The 18912-nt window shown below is 43.6% G+C and overlaps 1 protein-coding gene and 1 long non-coding RNA gene across 2 annotated transcripts; one reads left to right on the forward strand and one right to left on the reverse strand.

Moving 5' to 3' along the window:
* Positions 1-1120: 1120 nt before the first annotated feature.
* On the reverse strand, positions 1121-2994 carry junbb (JunB proto-oncogene, AP-1 transcription factor subunit b). Its single transcript, XM_082531167.1, has one exon. The coding sequence runs from the start codon at positions 2632-2634 to the stop codon at positions 1645-1647; it is 990 nt and encodes a 329-aa protein (XP_082387293.1). The 5' UTR covers positions 2635-2994; the 3' UTR covers positions 1121-1644.
* A 2646-nt stretch (positions 2995-5640) lies between these two features.
* On the forward strand, positions 5641-7292 carry LOC309705378. Its single transcript, XR_014276542.1, has 3 exons — positions 5641-5719; positions 5925-5970; positions 6106-7292. It is a non-coding gene; the product is annotated as an uncharacterized lncRNA (long non-coding RNA).
* Positions 7293-18912: the final 11620 nt, after the last annotated feature.

Raw genomic sequence — 18912 nt, forward strand, 5'->3', positions numbered from 1 at the left:
ACACACACACACACACACACACACACACACACACATATCAACGTGATTATCACTGTTACTCCAAAAATTGTTATCCATATATATATATATATATATATATATATATATATATATATATATATATATATATATATATATATATATATATATATGTGTGTGTGTGTGTGTGTGTGTGTGTGTTTAATGATTCATTCACATCCTCTTAACACGGGACTTTTCCCCCCTCTCGCTCTCTCTCCATCTTCTGAGATCCTGCTGCCGCGCATATTTGGCCGCTGATGCGTCCCACCAGAATGTTGTCCTTGGCAGCGCGCACAGCCCCATCCATCCACACAGATGCTCCTGCGCGCTCCGGACGCCCACTCTCGCCTACTGCTCTGCCAACCGGCGTGGCATCTTGAGACGCCCCCGGCATTCCTGAAGGTACTAAGTCACTGTCACTTTCCGTCGTGTGCGATCTTTCAATTACACTGACACCTAAAAGATGCTGCAACAACTTTGAGGCTCGAGCGCCGCCGATAGTTGGCTAGCGTATGAGTTTAAGAATCTTCATTTAATATATTAAAAAATAACAATATTAAAAAGCACCACGATCACAGCCGTTTTATTACTGCTTCCTGTTATCACGCCAAGCTCTTGTTTAGCTTGTCTAGCTGATAAAAGATAAGAGGATCGTACTTTGCTCTCTTCCCGTTTAAACACTTTATTTTACAATTGCACAATAACCAAAAGGAAATTCCGCCACCCTCATGAAGTTCGCAAATCTTATCGATACGGTATATAGAGGGAGTGAGAAGGAACCTGTTTGCGTTACCTGGGCGGGGGTTCCCAGAAATCCTCCCCTGTGACGAAGTAGTCACCAGTATGCCCATATATGGACAGCCCCTGCGTAATTAGGAAAGGCCTACATACGCAAGCTACGCTCTGTGCGTAAAAACACCGCAACCAGAATGTGCTTGTGTAAGAGTTCCTCACTGGGAGCTATAGTAACTGTTATGGTTACAGTATGGTAGGAAAGAAAACCTCGTTTGCTCTTCCCACTCTTTCCCGTTGCTGCTGTTGTTGTTGTTATTCTAAATTGTGTGTAAATGTGTGAAAACAAAAACGCTCAACTCCACCATTTCATTTTTCATTTTTGAGACACTTTACTTAAATATACAACACAAATTATTTTTTTTTTTAAAAAGAGACACTGTAAACATTGGACATCAGTTTGTCTGGATCAACCGGACACATGAAATAATTTACACAATGAATAAATGCAGCCAACAAACAAAAAACTAAACAAAATGAAAAAGGAAGATGGTACAAAGTAAAACAAATAATCATTCCCATTTTCTACCATTAGTAAACCCGACTTATGGGCATGTGTGCCCACTGTGTTGCTCAGTGTCTGCTCAGTTTGGATGCTGCCCTGGATTCTAGGGTTGAATGGTCCTGTGAGGAGTGTCCAGCATCCGGAAGTACCATTACAATCAGTCTTTTCACCCAAAAACAGCCTTTAGTATCGTCCACACCTGGCCCTTGGCCCTGTGATGCTGACTACACACGAGCCGGTAATTCCAGTGCTGCGCATGCAGAACATGACTCCAGTGTTATCACTTTTCAGTCATTTTTTCTTCTTCTTAGTAGTCTCTGGTGTGTTTAGAACGCCTCCAGCTTGCTCGTGAGCATCAGCTGGCAGCCGCTGCTCACGTGTGTCAGGACCTTCTGTTTGAGCTGAGCCACCTGATCCCGGAGCACCGACGCCGTGTTGGAGAGCCCCGCGTTGTCGTTCTTCAAAACTTTCACCTTCTCCTCCAGCCGCGCGATGCGCTCGAGCTTGCGCCTCCGGCATTTGGTAGCGGCTAGTCGGTTCCTCAGCCTCTTGCGCTCCGCCTTGATCCTCTCCTGGGTCTCCAGGTCAATCGGGGACATCGGAGGCGAGCCGTCGCTGCTGAGGAGGTCGGGCACGGTCTGAGGCTCCTCTTTCAGAGAGACCAGCCGCTGCGGATGGAGTCCGGAGACGGGGAGGGTATGCTGGAAAGCATGCGCGCCGTGCATCGAGCTCTGCTGGTGGTGGCTCTGCTGGTGCGGCGGCAGGTAGCTGATGGTGGCTGTGGGGTAGCTGGATGATGAAGATAAGTTTGTGTTCGGGCAGTAGGCGTTCAGTGTTGTGTAGATGGGGGGCTCGGGCTGCAAGGCGGAGCCGAAGACGCTAGAGGCCGCCGGCGAACACGTCGTAACTCCACCGGCTCCGATGGACACGTTAGGGGGGGGCATCTGGTTTATCTTGTGGAGCTCGTCCAATGCTTTCACAAAACCCTCAGCGAAGCCCTCCTGCTCATCGGTGATGCCCCGGTTGTAGAAGTACTGGCCCGGGGTGGGAGTGGTGATCACACCGTTACTGTTTTGGATGATGAGCTTCTCGAGCTCTGGGGATGCGAGCTTCAGGGACCCCACGTCTTGCTGGCCCCCGTGGTACAGGTCTGTCTCGGCTCTCAGCTGGGATTTCAGGTTGCGATAGGGCTCTGTCAAGTTCAAATTCATATTCTGCTTTAGCAGTTTGCAGTCGTGCATTGGCGCGTCTGAGTGGCCGTAAGCCGACAGAAAAGAGTCGTCATGATAAAAAGGCTGTTCCATCTTTGTAGACATAAAGTCGTAGGAAAAAAGTGAGCTTACCGGCCGCTTACAGAAACACAGTCTCTGGGTAATCAACAAAAGTCAGTGTCAGCAGAGAGCATGCATCAAATCGGGCACTTGTAGTCTCTCTTAAACAGTGTTTCCAAATTTAAAAAAAAAAGGAAAATCACTCGAGGATGGAGAGCAAAGGAAACAAACTAGTGAAAGTCCAGCAAGAGTTCAGTATCAGCGGATTTCAAAAGTCTTTCCCGGAGCCTGTTTGCTGTGGTTTTTTCCTTCAAATCCTGTGAAACAAAACTTCTTTCTCGCAATTCCTATTTGCCGCTGTGTTTGTCTTGGTGCTTGTTGAGGTGTGTTCAGGCGGGTTCATGTGCGCCGTTTTATATACGGTGCTTCGTTGTCATTGGACAGAGTCTGTGTCTCCGCGCCCATCGAGTGCGTCGTCAAGTGACGCTAATGCCGGGAAGAGGCGACTGTAAACAAGCCTGTAGGCAAGAGAGCGCTCCGAGGAGGGCTCGCAGCGGAGACCGATGTCAGAAATAGAAAAGTCCGATGCATTTATGCACGACTTTGCGCGTTTATGGGCTGAATCAGTGGTTGTTGGGTAAGCGAGGAGGTGAGATTATTCCGTTAGAGCAAGTCGCTGCTTTTCTAATTCATTTGTAGGTTCTTTAATGTGTCTTAAAACTGCGTTAAATGCGCCAGTTTGGGTTCATTTTATGTCATTATAGCTTCATGGGATGCCCATTAGTTCACGCGCAATCTGTTGTTGGATCCATTGGGTATGAAATATACAACAAACATCAGCTGTTTACTGCAATCGGTCCCATGGAGGAAGTCGAGACTCCTTATATGGGCACACTGACGTATAAGTTCCTCTTCTGGACAACCGGGAAGCCAGGCCCACTCCAGGCCTCATTCCAGCAGCATTCCTGCTCCAGTCTAAATCCATGTGGCTAGGCAAGTTAGGGACTTTCTGCCTCAGACGATAAGTTCAGTTCTTCTAGAAAAATAACATTAATTATTTAATATGAACCATCTTTAAAAAATAAAAATAAACATCCTAACTTGTGTTAATATTCATATATTTTTGGGGGGTGCTCACAGGTATTGATATGATATATTCAAATGATTTGACTGCTCCACTTCTAAGTGACGCCTGAAAGCACACAGCAGTGACACACATCAGCAGAGCAGAAAACTGTGATCAGCCACAGAGCAAACACTTCCTCCTGTAGTAATCTGATAGGATGCTGATGTTGGCCATGTCGCCTGAAGTAAACAGCTTTGATCATGAAATAGAGGAAACTGAGGAAATTCTGTCCAACACAGCCAAAGAGGGGGGATTACACCGGGCAAGATTCACAAATAGTGTTTTACCCTTTTGATGTCAGAAGGCCATTAAAAAAACCACCTTTTTTTCTTTCTTTTTTTTGTTTAGATTTACAAGTAGAGTTGCTGTGATTTGCTCGGTAGGATCTGGCGTTGAGAGAAAAGAAATATGATTCCTCAATAGAGCACCTGTCTCAGTAGCAGAGAAGGAAACCTTTGTCTCCTGTTTGTACTTCTTCCAACGCCCACACAATCAAGCACCACTGCCTTCACTACTGTATCCCACATCCCTCTACACACAAATCAAGTCAGGTAGGATGCTTTGCAAAATCCTCTGGCTGCTCCTGAGGGATGAATCTCTGATCTTGTGTACTGAAGACAAGGCCGTGGCAGAATGTACATTACAATAACAGAAGCATATAACAAAAACTGGCTCTCGAATCTTCATCAACATGTGCAGGTGATCAGTGTGACAAACCGCCTATAACCCTATCAAATATTCACACCACCCACCATGCTCCAGATGTGTTCCCATTAAAAGGATTATAAAATAGATATTACTTAACAATTAATAAAGGCAGGTATTGTCTGCTGAAGTGCTTCGAGGAAGTATTTTCAAACTTGGCACAAACATCCGTTTGGACTCAAGGTTCACCTGATTTGAATTTGGCGATCTCGCAAAAACACATTCTTGGCCAAAACTCAAGAATTCTAAGGTGAAATATTAAATGGCACACAAATGTCTGATGGGATGCTATTCTGACATTTAATTTCTAAAAGGTCAGAGGTCAGCCTCAGTGTGAGATCATAACCTCTAATCTTTCAGTTTCGTGATTCAGGAACAGAAAGGGAGACTGTAACTGCATTTCAGATTTGGTCAGATATTCAGACGTGGACGTGAAGTTTGGTGCCAAAAGTGTCAAATTCCTTTGAATATGTTACTATTTATATGTGCTTGGACAGACCTGAATTTAAACTGAAACTTGACTTGTTGAAAGAGACATACAACCACAACACACTTATGTATATATATAATTTTTTTTTTTTCCATTTTTACATCTACCAGGCAGCAACCTCCAGGGCTCAGAAAGAATGACAGTGCAGAAATGCAGTTCCTTTAATGGCCACTTGAGGCGCTTTCTAAAAGTGACCCAATCTCCATAAACCTCCATGTTAAAATACCCAGCTTACAACATTAAAAACCATCCTGGTATAACGAAGGGCACTGGTCTTTATGGAGACTTTCCACATAAATAACATCTGTACTGTTAAGTTTTTTCATAACGCATCCGTTTGCATTATGAAAGTTATGACAGCTCATATTAATGAGTGTACTAGCATTGGCAGCTTTAGCTAACAGCTTTCTTGTGTTCGCTGTTCATGTCATTTTAAAGAAGTTTTAATGGAACTGCCTGATAAATAATATTGCCTTCTGTAAGGTAAGGACCGTGCAAGTTTTTGGTAAGAAAAATAATAGCATTTTAATTGTTCATATCTGCAGTTTGGTAACCAAGTGAGCTAGCTTTAGCAGCTCATGTTGAATTTGAGAAATGTTTATCTTGGGACGCGCCCACTGTGCGTCACAAGGGTTTTTTTCAACCGTTTTTTTTCACTTGAAGTGACCGAATGTCATTGACTTTCTGTGGTCTCAGGTTTCCAGTTAGCTGCTAGTCACTTCCTGTGTGGACACACTCAGCTTTAAGCTGAGACTTTAACAGGCAGTCTAAAATCAGTGATCTGTGACTACTTCTTAAATCTGGAAAAGGTGGATGTTTCACCCATTTATCCATCGTAGTAAGATAGCTGTTTCTATTTATTGTTATTTAATAAATGTATAGATTTGTTTCTATATAGAACAGTTTATGCGTCACATTAACACAAACCTTTATTATTGCAATTATCAACCATTTGCTTACTCTTTCTCTTATCACTTTTCCCTCCATTCATTTGCTTCTGCTTCTCCGCTTCAGGGTCACAGGGAGGCTGGAGCCTACTCCAGCTGTTAAAGGGAGAGAGGTAGGTCACACCTGGAGAGGTCGCAAATCTGTCACAGGGCCAAAACAAAGACATAGACAACCATTCGCACTCACTTTCACAGCTACGGCCTATTTTGAATCACCAGTTAACCTAACCCCATGCTCTTTTTTTTAGACTGTGAGTGGAAGTACCTGGAGACAACCCAGAACATCCAAACTCCCAGGGCCCAAGCCAGATGGTGGATTCAAACCCAGGACCTTAGCTTGCTGTGAGGGGACAGCAAGCTAACCCCTGCTCTCAGTTTTCCATCTGTTAGTTAAAACAGAGTTGATTAGCCGAACTTTCCCACGAGCATGCCTAGAAAAGTATAAGTTTACACCTTGGTGGTTTAGGCTGTGCTGTGTAACAAAAACAAAACCCAGCACAAGAATTACACAAGAGTACAGTCATATTTGTATATTTCAAAACAAGCACAGCCACACCTTTGATTATTTAATCTGTGACTTTCTCATCCACAGAATACCTCTCAGTGTATTTCCGACCTGTGCCAGAGCAGGGGGAAGGGGCTGGATCAAGCTTTCAACAGGTTTTCCCTTTGGGTATGAATAGTGACAGCCACCACCCTGTAATACTATGTACTTGCCTTTTAAAAACTCATCATCCGTGTTGTTTAGGCCTAAAGCGGAGAGAGTTTTTAAACCTGTCACAGAAAGGAGAATGTTTATCATTGACAGCCGTTTGCTATATTCTTGACATGACTGGGAAAGTTAACTGAAATCACTACTTTTAGGTTCTCCATGCCTGATTGTAATTACCTCATCTCAGGTAATTTGCTGGTATTCAGAACAACTATTTTAACTCTATGCCTTTTTGTGAGTATCCATGGGAATATGGCTAAACAGAGGAAAACAACAATTCCTGGCAGTGTCTTGCCTCCACTTTGCCACCTCCCTTATAAATTCTGTCCTCTGTGCAGCTGCCTGTTTCTGATGCTCTGCTGTTGCTTAGGTTTAGGTTTTATTCAGCACTGAGGTTTGAGGTTGACCACACTTCCAGTGACATTTTGGCACAGAACAACAGCACAGGGTCCAGAGCAGTGAGTGTTTACGGGAACACTCGTGAGGTGGCACCGTGCCATCCTGCCAAATGTTAGTCAAAAGCACTAATGTTTGCTAAGCAGTGGGAGAGACAAACGTGTGAACGTTGCGACAGATGTCTAATATGGGATTTTGTTTCTGCTCAGAACAATCTCTATTAATCACCGCCCTCAATTCTAAACAGAAGAGCTGTGAAATTTGGGTCGATTTAGCTCTAAGCGATGACGTGGTGATTAGTTGAAGGGATCAGGTTGCATCTTTTGCAAAAACAATAAAAATCTTTTTAAAAAAACGTGTCCGACATCTTAGTCACATCTTGATTAGTCACATCTCTGTTTAGTCTGTTTAGATTGTGAGTTCTTCTGTGTACTCTAGTATAGAAATTCCTTCAAGTTCTGCTTTTTTTTTTTGTACAGGAGTTCTACTAATACCCCCAAACCAGCTCTACGATTTAGTGTTCATATTTTTTTATGCATATTTTTGGGCAAACTTTCAAAGAGTTCCAGGGCAGGACGAGCTGCTTGGCAACAAACTCGGTTTAAACAGTCAGGATCACATGGATGACTGCCAAAACCAACTGAGTGTTACCTGCTCGGGCTCCTGGGTGAGTTTGGGAAAGGCGAAGCCTGAGGGTGGGAGGAAGCTGTTTACGGTAAGAATAAGAAAAGTGTATGTGTCTTAAGTATGTGTGTGTGTGTGTGTGTGTGTGTTTGTGTGTGTGAACAAGCACGTATATCACTCAGGGTGGAGTATGAGTGTGTGGTGTTTTTTTAACCACAATGTGAACATCTGCAAGAAGGGAGGCTATAACAAAGACTAAGGTGTTCACAGTGAAAATCTTCAGATTTGTGATTTTGACTGAAAGTCATTTTTGTGCATTTGAAATATTTGATTCAGTAGATGTGTATCTATGCAGATTTCTAGATATATTTTTGCATTATTAGTGCACAAATCTTACCTTGGATAATCCCCATAATTTCTTCACCCTATAAACTCTGTCCTTCAACAGAGCAGGCTTTCACAATAAGCCTACTTATTGTGAGGACTGAGCTCTCCTCACCTCCTCCTCTCAAACTGTCCCATTGTCCCTCGCCACCTCTGCACAACTCTTCTTTTGTCAGAGCCGGGCTGCCAGCCTACTTGTCGTCTGCTTCTCCGCAACGTGTCGTCCTTTTGGTTGGGCGAGATGGCTCCGTCTATGTGACTCACAGAAGACAGGGCAGCAGGGGAAGGGGGGCGGGGGGTGGCAATCAGAGGTCAAAGCCCCAAGCTCGCTCCACGCTTTAGAGTCTTTCTCTGACCTTCAAAACTTCGCAAAAACACCCACTCAGCAGAAAAAGAGTCGGGGTTAGAGCTGAGAGAGCGGGAGGGTGAGGGGAAAGAGAAAGACGGGCTCAGTCAAATGAGGTTTGTTTGTGAGGTGCCCTCTTGACAAAGCAGCTGACTCCTTCCTCTGGACATAATGGGGCCTCTCATCCAAGGCGATGCTCTAATCTGTTGTGACTATGGTCACTTCACTGCCAGGTCTATTAATAGAGTGATCCATCATCATCATCATTTGCATCATCATCAGCATCACATGATGGTCTGATGATGTTTTCCTCCTCTTCACTCTGTCAAACCCAAACGGCCTGTTTTGATCTATTATTGGTTCATCTTCAACCTTTTCATGAGCCACTAATTTGAAGGCTAGAGTTCATGAACTTTTTATCGGAGGACGCATCACTGCGTCCAACGCTGCCTGGCAGCTTCAATAAAAGATCGAGGTTTTGCAACATCCCATTATTAGGGTGGCTGTAGCTCAGGTGGTAGAGCAGGTCATCTACTGATCGGAAGGTTGGTGGTTCGATTCCCGGCTTCCCCTAGTCTGCATGCCAATTATCCTTGGGCAAGATACTAACCCGAAATTGCTCTCCGATGCATTCATCGGAGTATGAATGTGTGTGAATGTCAGTTGTGCTTGTGCGAATGGGTGTGAATGGGTGAATGCACAAGTTGTGTAAAGTGCTTTGAGTGCTCAGAAGAGAGGAAAAGCGCTATATAAGAACTAGTCCATTTACCATTATTTTTAGAGAACTTACGTAAAATATACAGCATTTTTCTTTAGATTATTTAGTTTAATTTCACATAACAGACCAATATGAAGCCCCGTGATAGACAGACAACCCAGTGTACCTCCATGTTTCACCCTATGACAGCAGGAATAGGCTCCAGTCCAGATGGATGGATATTAAACCAACAGTGAGAAACTAAATACAAAGCTCGTTCAGTCGTTAAATAAATTACTGTAGTACTATTCCTGTACTATTCACCAAATATATTTCCAGCTTTGTTTGCACTTCAGAAACTCTGTGCCTATTTCACGGCACAATTTCACCACGTTTAAAATGCATTTCACAAAGACTAACTAAATTATTGATGGAATATTTTATTTCCCAGGCCGAACTCTTTAGTATTTTATTTCTACTTTATAAATAGGATTTATAACTCGCTTCTAACACAAGTTGCTCTGGAATCATCAATTACACCAGGTTTAACACCAGATATATGTAAGACTTGGTGATAGACACATAAAAAACTTAAACTACTGCCAAAAGCAGAATTAAAAAAAAAAAAAAAGAACTTGCTGATCTTACATGAGGAAATAGTTGGAGGGAAGAAGCCTCGCGCCTACACCCATGCCCGAGGCAGTGTACCAAGGGAGTGCATGACAAGTCCAAATGAGCCAGAGTGGAAAAATCTGTATATCTATCACTTGAAGACAAGTTGTACATTATATGTCACTAATATTAAAAGACTGTCCGTCTTTCCTCACAACGAATGTATGCCAGGAAATCCATGCTGGCACCGAACCACTGCACGTTTTACGGTTTCCCAGGAAAAGCTAGTTTTTCTTCTTTTCTTTTCTTTTTTACCCCAAATACAAGACTGCAAGACTTTTTAACATCAGTGTGGGTCATCCCAAACTGGGAACAGCCTCCTTGTTCTTATTTATGATAAAAGGAGGGAGGCAAAAAGCCTGTTGGCATACAGCCACACGGTCTTGTGCGCAGGGCCGTCCTTGGCCATGCAAATCGAAAGGACTCTGAGACCTCCTCGGCAAGGTCGCATGGCCGTCATGCTCAGTGAACCTGAAACCGCCTGTTGGAGCTGTGAGTCAGGTAGCCGACCGGAGCTACGGGGTGCAGAGTTGCTGGCAGGTAGTGGGCCACGTAATGCAGAGACAAGAAGTGATAGAAAAAGCTGTTGGTCAAAAGTGTGGGTCACCGATGTTAGCGCCTTTCTCCCCTGGCTCCACTCATCCCTCTTTTGCTCTGTTTACACTGCCCTGCCCTCCTTCTCTGTTGATTAGGCTACAGTGCAGGAACGCGCAACCCCGGTAATGAATGTTGAGTGCGCTCTTAATAATCTCTCCCTATTCAGAGTCATAAGTTAAAAGCCAGGACATTTAATGTAACACAGGGGAATGCGGGGGTGAATGTGTTGTGGCATGAGAGAACAATTGGCTCCAGATCTTTCCTCACTGCTTCTTGTGTGTGTGCGAGTGCATCTGTTCATCTTGTGTGTGTGTGTGTGTGTGTGTGTGTGTGTGTGTGTGTGTGTGTGTGTGTGTGTGTTGGGTGGGGAAGGGGGGGTAGCTGACATTTCATCCTCACAGTCTTGAAGTGGCAAATAAAATATACTGCATGAATTCCTCTTCTCTGCCGAAGTCTACACACATTTGATCTCAGTGTGTTTGCCGTCTGCCAAACAACTTTGAGATTTTCTCTGAGTGGGTCCTCTCAGTTATGGTTTGGCTCAGTAAGCCAGCCGCAGCGGCTCGGCTGAGTGTGTGTTTTCCTTTGGTTCTTTATCTGCCACATGGTCAAAACATGGCTTTGGCTTTTAATAAAACAAAACTCGTCTTGTGCGTTGCCATGTCGGCCTCCCTGGAGCTCATAATCATCATTTGGAATTGGAAAGCCGCTACTCCATCATTTTCCGCTCTCACTTTGATAACGAATAAATTCTCCTTCAGAAATCTTTGTGTGTGTGTGTGTGAATAATCACATATGCTTCCCAAAACTCCCCCTTTCCACTTTGCTGCCTGTCAGCAGTTGTTTCTTGTCTGTGCCGAGGCTCATCTTCACTGTCTGATCTACTTCCCGGTTTCCTTCCCAGTCCTAACAAAAACAACTCTGCAGTTCTAGACAGCAGGACGTCATAACGTGGCTAAAGCCAGACTGGGGAATCCCTCAGGGAAGGGTGGAGGGGTTATAAATGAAGGTCACAACCTTGATGGGAATGACATCACTGAGAACAGAGAGGTACAGCTTCCAGATATTGTGAGTAAGTTTGTAGTCACACAAACACTTTCATATGTCACACCTGAACAACAGCACAGCCACTCTTTAACATGCAACTATTAGTGCTGTTAGTTTGTTTGTGTGCAGGTGTTTGTTTGATAGAAATCCACCGAGATCTTCTCAGGATAGCAGCAGCTCAGAGAAAAGCTGCAGTGACAGCACTTTCTTGGGGCAAACACTCACACGCAGTTTTTACTGTCAACATAAAAGACCGCAGATTTTCTGACTTTGTCTGCGTCTGCAACTCCTGTTAAGCCTCAGGGAGCCTTTGCGTGATCCTGTAACTGAGCACCATTCCCGATGCCCAGGACCCAGCATGTCTTCAACAAGCCTGGACATGGATGCCCTGGAGTGAATCAGTGCCTGCAAAAATCATCCAACTCCCCCACAAACACCCACATATTTCATCCACTCATACGTGCACACACACACACACACACAAACACACGCGGCACACCGCTCTCACTCACAGTCACACTCTTACTCACATATGTAAATGCACTTTTGCTGGTGCACCACCTTGTACACAGCTTGAACTGAGCACACATGCTCACACAGCAACAATGTATTCATACGGCACATTTCAAAAACAACGTTACGAGGATCTGCTCAAAGCAGAAATTAAAATACACCTGGTTTTTTTCTTTTTAAAAAACAAGATATATAAAGCATATCTGGACCAATCGCAGCGCCCTGTGCCTCAGCTCAGCCTGCTATCAGGCATGTTTTTGTATCTCGCCCTCAGCTGACAATTATTGTTTGCCGCACTTGGACAAAGATCCCGTTGCTAAATAGAAGCGGAGGGTTGGTATTAAGAGCCGTCTGCAGGTTGTGATGAAGGCAGGCAGAGGCAGCCACAGGCAGCACAATTAGCACTTTGTGGTCTGTTAGTGGCACACTAATTTTCTCACATTTAATGTAGTTTACCTTAAGTAGTGCATTTAGGAGGCCCTGAACCAAATATAGACTCTCACTGGGTTATTTGGAAGTCTACTTCAGTCACAAATTACTGTCTAATTGTTTGCAAGGCACGCTTGTTTACTAGTTTTCAGACAGAGAGTGGTGTCTGGCTTCCTTTGACACTGAAAGATTTAAAGGATGCTCCAGTTGCACATTTTTTTGAAATGAACTGATTAACTTTTAGATTAGATCGATTAGATGAGAAGACTTGTAGATAGAGAAGATTGAGTCCTCAGCTATCATCAGCTAACATCACAGTGTGACATTTATCAAGCAAAGCATAAGTTCAGGTGAGCTGCAAAGTCAGTCTGGTTTCATAGCCAGCCCACACCCTCTGGTTGGCTCAGGTAAATACCATCATGCACATCCACTGGGCTAATCTCCTATATGGCTCTAGTTAAGCTGCTTTAGCCTGTGCATAGGTGTTGCTGCCCCTGCAAGCTGCTTTGCAACCCACCTCCAGCTCAGCTCCTTGCTTTGTCCTGTCTGACTTAATTGCAGTCATATCTGTTGTTACTGATGCCCGCTCTGGGGTCTTACTGCTGTTCTCCCTGCTGTATGCTTTCTACTTATGACTGCGCAGCAGTGGGAAGGTCCCAGAACAGAGGGATACCGCCCATTAGATTTTACTACATATGGAAATAACAGTTTTATCTATACTTTATTCAGGTTTAACGAACAAGACTTGTTAATTACTGACATTTTCAGTTGTAGAGGTCTGGGTGTAATTTCTTTGCTTTGCACCACCACCACCACCACCAGCCCTCCAGTTCCAGTTAAACAAACCAGACCAGCTGTTAGCTGTGGTTTCATATTTAGAGTATACACAAGCAGGCTTGATCTTCTCGTCTGGCTTTTTAGCAAATGTGAAACTACTCCTTTAATGTGGGAGGTACATGTAATACATTTCTTTAACCTTTCAACTCGCATAGACCTTTCAAGTCATTTAAAAAAATGTCAGGGACTTTAAGAAAACCAGCTGCACACGACCACCAGAACAACAGACAGAAATCGAAGCCCTGAGATAGTTTTCCCTGAAGTCAAGAACAAACAACATCTTCCCCCTTCATATCTCACTCTGAAAGTTTGGACTTAGTCATCTTCACAGTGCCTGTCAAACAGTTTGCTGCTTTGTCATTCCTCATCGCCGTGTCAGCCTGGGCAAAGAGGTCTCCGTATTTCTAACCACATCTACCTCCGTGACTGAGAAATGTTTGTCGCTGTAAAATTTTGAAGAATTATCTTATTCAGATCGGTCTTGTGTTTTTCACGAGAAAAGAAAAAAGGGAGAGCTTCGTGTTCGGGGGCCACGATGCTTCCTGCACATGTTTTGAAGTGCAGGTTTTTTAATGGAGCTTTTGCTCGATGTTTGGCTGTAAAGCGCAAGGACAGAAATAGCTAAACAATGCCTGGCGGCTACAGGCTCGCATCTATAATGACCCCCGCCTTGTGATTGAAGAGGCCCCTCTAAAAGGCATAGCAGGTGGAAGTGTAGGTGGTCTCCCCCTAGCACTCTCCTCATACTGCATATGCACACACACACAGCTGCCCTGCAATCTGCACAACACACACACAAGCACGCTGGCGGTGTATGCGCTGCTACTGCTGCTGCTGTTTTCGCTTCACTTCTTGACACTCATAGTTAAACGCACAACATGACCCTAAACATGTACTAAGCAGCTAAAATAACTGAGAAAGTCTGTTCTTACTTTATGATTATCTTTACTCTCTATGGCTTCTTGGGTTTTTCACAGTAATAGTAGTAGAGGAGACTGATTCTGATCATCAACTCACAAACTTACTACACTACAAGCCAAGCTGCTCTCTATTTATTCATCTTTTTACAAGCACGTAGGCTTGCATCTCACTCGGCGACAGATCCATGCATCTTGCAAGAATACGTGTAAGAATATATTATATTCTTGCATCTCGGCTCGTCACAGTAAAACAGAGCGTCTGCGAGGAGCCGTCAACTTTCTCTTCTGCGGTGAGTAATAACGAAAGTTCTCTCATCCCATTGACGTTCTGAGACGAGGATGCGGTGTAAAGTGACTGTTTGAGAGTATCTTCATTCATCTATTTGAAAAGCTGCAACACCCCATAACAGTAAAGAGGGAAACGAGTTTCCGTGGCACATATATACTGGAAGCTTTGAGCGCAAACGTGGCCGAGCATCTTCACAGTCAGTTAGATTTGTCTTCGTCCCACTTCAAGCGTGTGGCTAACTGACTCTGACTTTTTGCACTTAATCACCCAGGGCACTGCTCCAGCTGCATGTGTATACTGGATACTTTACTGCATGTATACTGTACACTTTCATCTGTTTTGTGCAGCTCTGACTTCTTGCCAAGATAACACGCGTTCATATTATGTAACTCGGAAATCTGATATCTGATCCTGACTATATGGGCACACGTTTGGTAAGGGATGAATTTGGGGGATTTAAATGTGGTGCTGTATAAGCAGATTGAGTTCTTTATGATGCTGACAAAAAATGGATGCTGTGCGTGAATTATTGTATGCAAGGGGATACAAACACAGATGTTTCTCTCTCTGTTGAGAGTGTTGAGCGCGTGCGCGCACACACACATACGGCGGCTATCTTCCCCCATCCGCTTCTTTCACCCACACATTTGCATACCCTCACATTACTACATATAAAGATTCCCTTTGAAGAAGCAGTATCACAGTGCAGCACAGGCTGACAGATTAGTATTTGAATACTAAATCTGATGAGCTGGAAGATGACTATTAAAGAGTTAATGATACTGTAGGTCTGTGTGGTGTAAAGACGGTATTTTTGTCAAGGGGGAAAAATCCCTCAGTGCAGAGGAAGTGATGCTTGCTGATAAATTCATGCTACTGTCTCTAATATGAGCACGTAAAGAAAGTATATGAAGAAAGCTGGCAAGTCAATCCTCACAGACTCCCACATTAATACATCATGTGAAATTAACATTGTTTTTAACAATATCAAAATCATTTTAAGAGGTTGTTACTTGTAACATTACTGTCCCACTGGAAGGTGAAACGTAGCCTTTTAATGTTAGCTGAGACTTAAAGTTAGCTTTTCCAGTGGTCAGTAGATTCAGTGACTGTAGCCAGTAGCTGACTGCTCGTCCTCACCTTTCATTAGTCAAATCTCATCTGTGTTTGTGGTGCCAAAGACGTTTGGGCTGCACACTAGCATTAAATCTGACATGCACCATGCTAACTAAGTTAGCTAAGTTACTACCTTCATTCTGAATCCAAGAAATCATCATGGTAGCACCAAAATTGCTAACATTATTGCATCAAAACAAACCACTGACATTTCGGTGGATGTGTGCATCATTTTAAATACAGTCTATAGTGCTGTGCACAGATTTTTACAAAGGTCAGACGGGACTTTGCATAATGTGGAATGTGTCCCTCTCCACCCCATTTCATCTTTAACTATCCTTGTTTACAACATGCACCTGCACTCCAACTCTCTCAGACCAAACAACCGGCTTACTATCTCTGCTCTGCCCCCTGGATAATACAAACCATCTTGCCAATAGCCTTGATCAGAGGAACCATGTGCTTGCAACCGCATTTGCTCGCAGCAGGGGCAGCACTTCAGACTGATGCGTGCGTGAGTGCAGCCAGTTAAACTGGGTCATTCAAAGCCATGTGTACTCAGCAGGTGCTTCTTCACCCGTCTCCACCGCGTGTATCATTCCTCCTTTCTTTCCTCTCCTTCTTCTTCATCTTCCTCCTCCTTGCCTCGCTAACTAGCCAGAGCCACCCACATCTGTGCAACAATTATGAAGGATCAGAGAGTAAAACAATGTCCCGAGGCAAATCATCTGCAGCATCAAGCCTAATCACATTAGTAAAGACTCTTTCACGCAGGTTACTACACTCGGCTGGCTCAGTGTCTCATTCGGTAATGAATAGATGCTTTCTAGACAGACACTTTTCATCTCCGGGCCTGTTTTGTTGCGAGCAGGAAGTTGTATTGAACTTAAACTGTATTTATATTGATCAGAACGTATGCATCAGCTTTTTCATTCAGCTCAGCCCGCTAGTTTCTCTCATGTCCCGACTAACCCCAATGTCCTTTCTTCACAGACGTGACTTCCTGTGCTGCTGCGGTAGTAAGGTTTTCATACAGGATGTTGAGGGGGCAGAGAGGATGTGCGAACCCTCATCGCATCCTGTGGTTGAAAATGTTTGCGTGTATTTGTGGCTGTGTTGTTTTTCATTCAGTGGAAGACGCAAACGATAAATGGCAAACGTAAAGTCGAACGTGTGAAGTGATTGTGCCTGTGATAAGCTTCCAGCGTTTCGCTGCTGACTTCAAAGACAGATGTTTCACTTTATGAAGCCACTGAATTTCAGTTAAGACAGGTCAGTCTTTCCGACTCCTACTTGTTAATTACAACCAAGGATTTTGTACTTGTTAACGTCATCCGTCATCTTAACCAATTATACACTTCAGGGTCATGTCAGGGGCAGCTGGAGGCTATCTCAGCTGTCATGGGTCAAGAGGTGGAGCTCATGTTGGAGTGGTCAACTCAATTAAATCTTACTTATATAGCACCAACAACAGTTACTTCAAGGCATTTTATATTGTAAGGTAAAGTCCCTACAATAACAGATAAATAATCCCAACAATCAATCAACCACCTGTGAGCGAGCACTTGGCGACAGTGGAAAGGAAAAACTCATTTTAACAAGAAGAAACCTTCAACATAACCAGGCTAATGGAGGAGCAGCCATCTGTCACATCCGGTTGGGGGTGATGAGTTACTATCTTTTCTTCAAAATAAGCACAGGAGCACCAGAAACAGCTTTGAAACTGTAGTCACGTGATCATCATGTTTGTCGGGGCTGGGAGACTGGGACAGAAATATTGATATTAACAATGTAATGGAGTTCATTTTCAGGTCAACTACTTCTTGGCCCATGATAGGCTGCAACCACTATCTGCAGAAGCTGTCAAAAAAATGATCATCTGCGATCAGATAACTGCAACTCAAAGACATTCTCATTAGTTAGAGCTGCATTTTGCTAACAAATTCAATTAGCACGATTACCCCAGTGAACATTTAAAATTTCATTGCCTAGTATGTGCATCGATGCCCACATGTATGTCAATGTGACTTACACATGCATCAGAACAAACTATCTTTACTCCTATCTAATGCAATTCCTGTGGCTTTAAAAAGATTTTTTGGCATGCCACAATTCAGATGCTGAAAAAAAGACCTTCATGGCTCACACCCAGTAATTTTTAAGAACTATTAAAAAGGGTTTGAAGTTGAATTTTGCACGAATAAATACCAGTGCAATAGTATCAGAAAAAGTCCTGTTGGTTCAGTTTCCTTAAAAACAAAAGAAAAAAAGAATAAGAATGAGATTGCTCAAGTCAGTTTCACTTCATATTTTTGCAAATCTTGTCCCGCCTTTACCAGTGAGGCCTACTCCACAGTTTGAGAACCACTGCCCAAACCTGTGACACACCAAGTCGAGGCAACGGCCAGATGGGTTGCATTCCAAAGCTCTCACACATAGACTCTTGGCCTCATATTTAAACACACTTGGTACCTGTGAACGGGGTCAGCAGCAGATCATATACACTTGAAGGGCAACCGCCTATGGCATGGGGGAATTTGGTTCAAGTTATTCTTCTCTTTGGTATATTTACAACCATAAAGACATACTCATAGAGAAATGTAAGCACAGTTATAAAAGTGTAAAAAAATATTTCTTAGATTACAGTGCAGCGACAATTTCTCCGATGCAGAAGTGGGTCAGTAAACTCACCACACACTAGGGCAGCTGATTGTGAGCACATGGTAACTTCAACACATTTCCATTTGTTTTGCAATTTTTGAGTAGGGTCACATTTTAAGACTAGCTTCACAAGCTACTGAATGAGTTGTTTTTTAGTCTTAAAGAGGCATGAGGGGTACTTCCCAAAGTCTGACGTGCACTGGCCCATCTGCTCAGTGTCCTCCTCGGCCATGCTGGTTACCATGACTGCTGCAGAAGCACGAAATTACTGTTGTTGAAAAATTATGGGTGTTCAGTTTTTTTCTTTAAGCAAACTGTATGAATCAGTTTAACTTATAGTTCATGTGTATCACTAGACTTCAGCAGAGGGGGCACAGTGACTTGACTAGGCCCAACGCTGCTTGAATGAATCTGTTTTGTGTAGATCAGGGGTTTCAAACTCAAGGGCCGGTGTCCTGCAGGTTTTAGATCTCACCCTGGGCCAACACACCTGAATCAAATGATTAGTTCATTACCAGACCTCTGGAGAACTTCAAGACATGTTGTGGAGGTCATTTAGCCTTTTGAATCATCTGTGTTGGATCAAGGACACATCTAAAGCCTGCAGGACACCGGCACTCGAGGCCTGGAGTTGCCCACCCCTGGTTTAAGCTAGAGACGTTTATATTTTCAACGCTACATTTTTTATATTATCAAAGTGCTGAGTTCAGTAGTATTTAAAGGTGAGGCCTCAGAAACACTTTACATGTAATTATTCATACAAGCCCAAGAGTCAGTCAACTAACAACACATGGGGTTGTTCTTTTTGGGATAAA

Source organism: Aulonocara stuartgranti (assembly GCF_965226115.1).
Source record: "Aulonocara stuartgranti genome assembly, chromosome: 4".
Taxonomy (NCBI): Eukaryota; Metazoa; Chordata; class Actinopteri; order Cichliformes; family Cichlidae; genus Aulonocara; species Aulonocara stuartgranti.

Bases quoted from the DNA above. Each gene is read 5' to 3' on its own strand.
- junbb (XM_082531167.1), bottom strand. From the start codon at position 2,634: ATGTCTACAAAGATGGAACAGCCTTTTTATCATGACGACTCTTTTCTG.